General features: G+C 34.5%; 1 protein-coding gene across 2 annotated transcripts in view; it reads left to right on the top strand.

The window, feature by feature from the left end:
• The window catches only part of LOC118742307 (nuclear pore complex protein DDB_G0274915), an 87589-nt gene extending 81806 nt beyond the window's left edge, over nt 1-5783 (top strand). Inside the window, exons 2-8 of one of the 2 annotated variants that reach the window (XM_036474281.1) lie at nt 510-586; nt 1035-1194; nt 2597-2630; nt 2791-2987; nt 3048-4027; nt 5321-5503; nt 5565-5783. In XM_036474281.1, the coding sequence (XP_036330174.1) occupies nt 512-586; nt 1035-1194; nt 2597-2630; nt 2791-2987; nt 3048-4027; nt 5321-5503; nt 5565-5699 (1764 nt within the window). In that variant the 5' untranslated portion in view covers nt 510-511 and the 3' untranslated portion in view covers nt 5700-5783. Of the gene's footprint in view, nt 1-509; nt 587-1034; nt 1195-2596; nt 2631-2790; nt 4028-5320; nt 5504-5564 lie in introns of both variants that reach the window. The other variant, XM_036474279.1, reaches the window with a different exon arrangement.
• Nucleotides 5784-8874: the final 3091 nt, after the last annotated feature.

Here is an 8874-nt window from a genome sequence, read left to right as displayed (position 1 = left end):
AAAATAGTTTATACTATTCCCTAATAGACAAAAAAGTTTGAGAGAAAAAAAAGATGTGGCAATTTGAAAAAAATCAATTTGAAAAAAAAAAAATGTTTGTTTATAAACAATAATTAATTATTAATAAACAATTACTGATGTTTAGTTCACTAGATCGTTTCAGTAGATCAATATCTGCAATTTTAAAAAAAAATTCATTAAAATCCTTGCTTTTTTGCGGCAGTTATAAACGATTTCATCAAAAGTTGCTATTAAGAGAGGAAAAAATAAGCGTTCGTACTCAAAAAGAAAAAAATTCATTATTCGAAAAATTCGCATTTCTGAGCATAAAGAAAAAAACGTGTCTCCTTAAATTGTTCAAGGAACAATCCCTGTGAGTTTTATCGCAAACTTAAATTCACTTTCCCCGGTCTGGGTGATTTGAGATGGAATGAGCCGTACATATATACATACACATATGAAATGAGCCACAAAAATCATTTTTAACGAAGGATTTTCATATCTTTCAGGGATGCAGTACTCAACTAGCTCAGAAAACTACTCATCAACATTGAGGAGTGATTCGCCCTCTAAATTTGGAAATAAGGTAAATAAGAATTTATTAGAAAAGGTATATTCTGCGCTGGTAACATAAATTTTGTAACCGGTAATTAAAGTGTCTGTCAATTTTTAAACATTTTTCGCATTCTGTACACTCTTGTAACCGGTAAATTTGGTTACCATCTCATAAGCAAGTAAGAAAATATTGTCCCGTGAAATATGCAACACAGGAGTTTCCACAAATCTTCATAGCTGAATTGCTGAATATTTTCACTGCATTACCAACGTACCTAGAATCGCGGTGACAAGAAGTAGTAACATTTTTTGGTAATAAAATTTTCCGGTCACAAAATCTTCGGTAACGTGCAGAATAGACCTGTTAAAGTGAAAGTACATACCATCCATTGCGACAGCGTCACGGTAATTGATGCGCCTTGGTTATGTACTTTCACTTTTAAAATTAGCTTTCAGTATACTAATTTTTATTCCAACAGGAAGATAAAGGCTATGCTTACAAGAAATCGTCCTATAAATATTCCAATGCGGGCAATAATAATATAACAAGCGTGAATAAGTCACTGGATACAAACATTGATCAGTTAGATGCATTGCTGGAAGACTTAAAGAATGAACGTGAAATTACAAAAGATAAAGGTATGTTAAAAGTATGTAATATGAACCACAATGTAATAAACAAAGTGAAATCATTTGAAGTGCGCTCATTTGAAAATTTAAATGTAAACAATTCGTATATTTGTTTACATTAACCCTCTTTCGGTTTTGGTTTGGAACCGTATTCTGAGATAGGGCGTTCTTCAAACAAATTCTGTGATGGGGTGTTTTACAATATTTTCAATATTTTTTTCAGAATTGATGCGAGTTGCACTAGAAACTTCCTGATTTTCTCGATTTTAGCAAATAAATTAGCGGTAATGAAACTATGCAGTTATTTTGCAGTACATGGTCTAATATCGATATATTGGTATGAATAGATAAGGCTTTATGCCTGGAGCTTCCTATGAGCAAATCTAATTTTTGGCAAAAATGTCAATTACGCGGTTTTGCAAAACGACGATAGGCGGTTTTGCACTTTAAACGACGATATGTATATATATACACATTAAGGGCCAATTTCACAATGCGTAGTTAACTACGCACTGTGAAATTGGCCCTAAGATTAAGGATTCTTTCTCAAATTAATTACTGCAAATCAGGACCATCTATTATTATGCGATACTTCTCATCTGTTTGGCGCATTGCGGTTGTAGTTACTGGACGTTGTTTTCACCATATGCCTTTGCACTAATGCATTTGAGAACATACCACCACTTTGATCATTACCTCTCATCTGATGAAATAGCAGGTAACATCTTTGATGGTACTGCATCTGGACCGAGGCGTCTTCTCTTGGCATTAATACTTGCATAAATGATATCATTCGATTTGAAGTGCAGTGCGCAAACTTTGGATGATCCAGTTAGTTTAACACCACACGCATTCATCCAATCCCTTCCTTGCGTAACGTCTGTTGGCACACGACACATACCTACCTCACTGTTGTGGGTGCTTCTGCATAAACAGCAAGCATCTGGCATTTAAACGAATTTTTTTCTTTTTGTTCTTTATTAAACAATTTTATTAAAACAATTTTTTTTTTTATTTTAAATCAAAATTTTTTTATTGGGTAGGTTCAGAAGGTGCAGAAGTTGAGCGCAATCGTTGCTAAAAAAAAACCAATGATCGTAATGCGTCTTCTGAACGGCTTGATACATTAGCTGTCAAATTCAAAACACACAACACGTTGTCTCAAATGATCAGAAAAATATTACGATCATCTAACACGCAACTGTTCAGTTGATCAGAAGTACAAAACAACGCGTTCAGAAGGTGCAATCGCAACAATATATTATTTTGCTAGTTTCAAATGGGTTAACTCAATGACAAAGCCGTTGTCATATAAGCGTATCAAAAATAATTATGTCATATATTGATTTCACTTTGCTTATTACACTATGATATGAAGAAAACTGTAATCTGACAGAACTATTGCTTTTAGATATTTTATCAACTTCTGCGAATTACAGGACAATGTAAGTATTGCCGTGACCTCTATGTATGTAGTATGTGCAAATCATACATGTAAATGTTAAATGAGCAATGATTCAGCAACGCTGTTTAATAATGGCTAACATACACATATGTATGTACATATATACATAGATTTTAATGCGATTGTTTTCAATATTGCAGGGAACGGGATCGCATTGAACCTAGTGGCACCGTAACAAAAGCGACACGTGTCATCAAAACGTCCCAGCGATCAGTGCCGCACTCTGTGCAGGATGAAATTGATAGTTTTTCCGCATCAGAGTACAACACTGTAAGGTCAAACGGTTATGCAGGAATCCAACGAGACTATCAGTCAAATGAAAAGCTCTATGGATCAAGTAAGCACTATTTTCTAAATCTATCTTATAAGTTTTTAAAAATTCAATTTTTTACTATAGGCAACGTCTATGAAAGCAACCGAGTTATTGATAGTACGGAATTGATTCCTTCTACGTCTACCACAACAACAACACAACTAGAGAAAGATCTTCAGAATCTGCCTTTGACGGAAGATATATTACCTGTACCCGGTACCAAAGTTACCACTACAGTGCGTACCTACACATACGAAGTACCAGCTACTGGCACACTCAGCAGAGGCACGCCGTTAACTTCGAGCACACGTTATAACACAATTCAACGCAACGAAATTAACAGCTCTACACTTCAGTCTAGTCCCCATATAACACCAGTGGTGCCTCAAACTGTTGTCTATAATACGGAAAGCTATTCCACAAGCAATAGGTCTAGTGATCGGCCTGTTACTTCAAATCATGTATACGAAGTACGCGAGAATCGTGAAATTAGCACCTTGCATAAGAACTTGCCAACACAACAACCACGCAGCCCGCAATCAAGTGGTACCAACAAGACTATTATCTACAAAGTCAACACAACGGAAAATACTCATTCAGGACCAGAGTTCAATACTTATCCTCAACACTCTCCGGATTATCCGATACAACAACATCCACCACAAAGTGGGCCGCATGATAACTATCACCCGGGACCGTCATCCACAAGATACATTTATAAAGAATCCTCAAATATAGTAAATACTATCCATGGTTCTCCAAGTGCTCCCTCAAATAGCCATCCAGGCTATTTACCACCAGCACACCCTCCGCACAAACCTGTGCCAATAGGTTATACATCCAGTGGCAATGGATATCCTCCACACGGACCAACAAATGCTTCGCAAGTAACATATAAATACACATCTTCATCAACAACAAACAAACGCCGAGGGCCAGACAGCCCATATGGTTCGCCATCAACGACCAGTCAGCCAGCACCATTCCCTGTTGACGGAGTGGAATATCCAGTCAAATCCAGCCCCCCACAGAAAGTTGATGATCTTATGCAGTCTTTCGGACAAGTAAGTTAAAAATATTATTATAAAATTTAAATGAAATTATGTATCTCAGTGACCCCTTCACCAATCCTTACCAAATTCGGTACGAGCCTTGCTTATGATTTAGTTTCTTAACTTAATCTGTTGAAAATCTTTGAAATCGGGCAACGACTACGCGCATCTACCATATAATGGTAATTTACAGAAACACGAAAACCGCGATAAATAAATAACTACTAAAGTAATTCCCTTAAAATCGATGATTGCGATAACCAGTTAGGAGAAAATTGGGTTATTATAAATTTTTGGGTAAAAGGCGTAGCGCCGCCCAGTTATGATCACAAATGTGTAACTCGGTATCCAATTTATCAGTTTCTACCAAACTCGGTGCACTTAATAACCTTGGTACGGAAAATCTAACCGTATATCTAACGGTAAATTTCAGAAATACGGAAACTGCTATTTCAATAACTAAGGACGCTAATTTACTCCAAGTTAAGTGGCATCGCCCACTTTATGACTACAAAGGTGTATCTCGGTAACCTTTTATCGATTTCCACCAAACTTGGTTCAATTAAATCATTGAGTTTAACTCACCATATTATCGAAAACGTTTGAAATCGGGAAAAACACCCCTGCTTATCATGCAAAGGCAGTTTAGAGAAAGTTGAAACGACAATATTCGATACTTGCGCCGGGTATATAAAGTTCCGTTTCGCCCAAACTTATACTCCTTTACTTGTTTTTAATTATTTCCCTTTATAAATGGTACATCAATTTACGACTTCAAATAGTTATTTTTGTTAACATCAATGAAATAAGACTGTATTAGGTTATTATTCATTTTAAAACAATAAAATATATTTAAAACAAACAACGAAATCTTTTAACAATAAAAAAATAATGAAAAACGGATTGATAGAAAATGTGCTAAGTCCACATTAAAAGAACAAAATCATAAAGAGAAAAGCTGGTAAGTCCCAAAAGAGCCTATAAGTCTGCAATAGCTTTGTTTTGAAATTGGCCGATTATTGGTACTGAAACCGGACGAACTAAGGAAGAAAACTGCATGTACAGGTTAGGAAAATATTAACAAAAGTTAGAACGTTTTTTGTCCCTCCTGAAAAATTTAAAAATGGACTTAGCACGTTTGCATACTACGCCAACTATACATAAATAAACGAATTTGAATATATGAGTATGTATGTATGTACATGAGAATGTCCGATGGCATCCGGTTCAACGAGCCGGGTTACCAAAATGAAAACCAGATTATTTACAACAAGTCATCATAACATTTTTCTTGATTTTCATCAGGTTGAATCTGTGGACAATACAGACCTTTCCACTCCACGAAAAAGGGAAATTGAAACGGCAGTGGCAGCACCGAGTCAACATATTCCTACGGTAAACAAAGCCGGCAAAGAAGTGTATTATCCACCAGGACATGATATGATGATAACAAAACGTGAAGAAATGTCTGCGGGATCAGCAGCAGGGGTAAGGCAATAAATGTAAACGTTTACGAATTCTAAATATTTAAATTTTGTTTTAATATTAGGGGCGTTGGGCCAAAGGATCTGGAATGTATGAATACGAGTCTGGCTACAAATCCAAATCTAAAACTAAACAGGGTGGTGCGATGGTTCCAATTTGCTTGCCACTTTGCTGTGCTATGCCTTGCTCAATTATGTAAATCGATAAAAAGAAATAGTTTTTTTTTTTTTATTAATTCTCGAATGTAAATATAGATTTAATACTAATATGGATTAATACTCGATATCGTAACGCGATAAAATTTTACAGTTACTCGTACTACCTGTTTAAAAGCTCACATTGGGATATTAGTTCCCGGAAATTATACAACATGTTTGTGTATATGTATGTGTGTACATATCTATGTATATAAAATGTCTCATGGATAAACAAATATGTATTTCTTCGCTTAAAGTACAAAACCGCGTATCGTGGTTCTGCAAAACCTCGTTACAGACATTTGTGCCAAAAACGATATTTGCTCACCGGAAGCTCCTGACATCAAGCCCTCATAAATTCGTACTAAAATATCGATACTTAGTCATAACAAGAACAGATAATTGGATAAAAGATAACCGTTTGAAATAAGACAAGTTTACTCTCTCCTATAACTTATTTATAAAAGTCGAGCTCATTATATAACAAACTCCATATATGAGTAGTCCACTTGCAAAGTGCTCTATGTAAATTTTTTTTTATTTTTAGTTCTTGGTGGTTAACATACCATTATTTAAAGTAGTTTCACGTCCACTAATAATACAGTGCAAAATCCTTATATATTCTGAAAAAATAGCATCAAATGTTAGCTACTCTAGCAAAAGTCACTATAATACTTAGTGTATGTATTTATACACTTTCAAAAGTCGCTATAATATTTATTGTACGAATTTATACAAGTTCAAAAGTCTCCATCTTCTGATGAACTTAGAAAACTGCAAGAAAACGTTGTAGTTTCGGTGCCTAGTCGAAGACGTCGTAAAAAAGAAGCAGACCAATCGTCATGGAAGGGAGAACGCGAAAAGCTAAAAAAGCTAGCTATGTAAAAGTTACAGTTTCAAAACTCCCTATATAAATTTTTTATGTATAAAATTTGCAAAAACAACCATACTGCTGTTTTGTTTTTTTAATGTTATTGGTCTCTTATTTATCCAAATTTACAGATAAAAAAAGTTACAATTTGGATTTCACTTGTTGTTGTAGACGTTTCTTTAAATTTGTGGCTTACTATTATAAAATCACATAACGCTGTTTGCAAGTGGACTACTCATATGTACGTACATAAATCCAGATTTCAAACATTCTACAACATATAGAAAATCTCACAAATTTTCACCAAAATTTCAAAATTTTGGATCAGATTTACAAAACAAAAAATAAAAATCAGTTTTGAGCCCGAGCGCACTCGTGCACAAGGGTATTATAATTTTGTTCGGGATGGATATAAGTTGTGTTCGATAACAAAATTAGCCAACACCAGCCAACAATAGGTTTGTATAGTAACTTCTCCAGTAAAAGATTGCAGCGAGAGCGTAAAAGCAAAATAGAGCGTAAAATTGAGAAGAAGAGAAAACAGGCAGTAAAAGTTATTGAACACAAAACTAGTAAAAACTTGCAAGTGAACAGTTGTTGCACTGATTTGACATTCTGTTGAAAACATTTTATTATTTGCAAATCAGTTTTAAACTCTTTGCTTTACACAAAAGCACTTAAAAAGTCCAGTACATCATTAATATTTTGATTTGCACCCATTTTACTTTTGTTTACGCTTAACCAATTCAACAAATGGCAGCTTTTGTCATTCATTCTTCTTCTTCTGTTAGCTAATTTCTGCTAGTAAAAATTTTACTACTAGGAATTCGCAGCCACAGTATATACAGTAATAAACCTTTTTGAGTACTCCTCGGGGGTAAAATCTGATCAGGGTTGATAATGAGAAGGAGCATGAATTTTGTTGATTCAGAGTTGTATACAAATTTACTGTGGTATAAAAGGGAGCAACAACCATACTATGACAGAGTGGCACAAGTCATGACTGTGTAATATTGACCGAAACTAATTGCAAATGTGTAAAAAACATTGCAAATTATTGTCCATTATTATAGATACTAGTACAGATTATCATAGTTCGGTGTATAACTTGTTATATTACATCGTACATGATAATGAACTGTTAAATTGTGAAAACGCTAGTAACTTGTAGATCACTCAAACTTGGGTGTGCTTAATGGACTGTCTGGGCGAATGCGCTAGCAGTCCAATGCCTGTATGTATAGCTATACAAACCTTGTTTTTTTTTTGTTTTTTAATAAAGACTTAAATATATTCGGAAATTCAGAATTTTGCTTGATAAATTCACAAAATTTACGTTTTTCATATAAATATAATCTTACAGTGGACCTTTTTTTTAATTTTAAACTTACATTTAAGAAAACTGCATTCAGTGCTATAATTACTATTTGAGTTTTCCAGTTTATAAAACACAAGCGTTAATTATGTACTTAACTATTGATATTATTCTTCATTAAGCATGGATGTCAGCATACATTAAAGATGAATATTATACTTAACCTACATTTTGTTCATAAATAACACATAATTATGCATATTTTATCCTCGAAAAGAACTTTTTCTAATCATGAGGCGAAATTCCCCACAGTAAGTGTTGCCGTGCGCGCAAAACGAAAATGCTGCACACAACCCAAAAGTACTCCTCGGGGGCCAAATGGTGAAAAACTGCGAAAAGGTTTATTACTAGCCCTGTTCGCGTACAGGAAATCCAGTACTAATTTTACTGGTTTTTTACTGGATGTCGTTTTCGTACGCAAAAACTTGCAAGAAACTAGCAAAACAGGGGAAATTGAGAGAGCAAAACTGACAGCTGAACTTGCAAGTTTTACTGGATTTTTACTGGATAAATTTTTACTAGCAACTATGTATTTGCTAGTAAGAAAAACAGCTGATGGCATGATGCTTAATGTTATTCATATTAACAAAATAATTGTTTTGTGGTGCCTTTAGAGTTGCAATTGACAAAATAAACCTATTTAAATTTATAATAAGATGGAAAATACTAGTTTTCTAAGAAAATTGCATCGGAAAATAACAAATTAATCAGCTGTTCATAAACTAGCAACTTCTTGCTGGTTTTGCGTTTTCGTACTTTCTTGCATATTTCACTCATTGGGAGTAAATATTGGCTTACTCTCCGAAATTTGGATGCTGGCTATTTTTTGTAGGAGAATACGAAAACACAACTACTGTGTTCGCAGCTCTCCCGTGTTATTACGCTCTCGATTCAGGGCTCTCTTGCAAATTTTTTGGGTTATTATACAATT

This window comes from Rhagoletis pomonella, unplaced genomic scaffold, assembly GCF_013731165.1.
Source record: "Rhagoletis pomonella isolate Grant_MI unplaced genomic scaffold, Rhpom_1.0 Rhpom_scaffold_00007, whole genome shotgun sequence".
NCBI lineage: Eukaryota > Metazoa > Arthropoda > Insecta > Diptera > Tephritidae > Rhagoletis > Rhagoletis pomonella.
The sequence above is the reverse complement of the archived record's forward strand: the minus strand, read 5'-3'. Positions and strand labels throughout refer to the sequence as shown.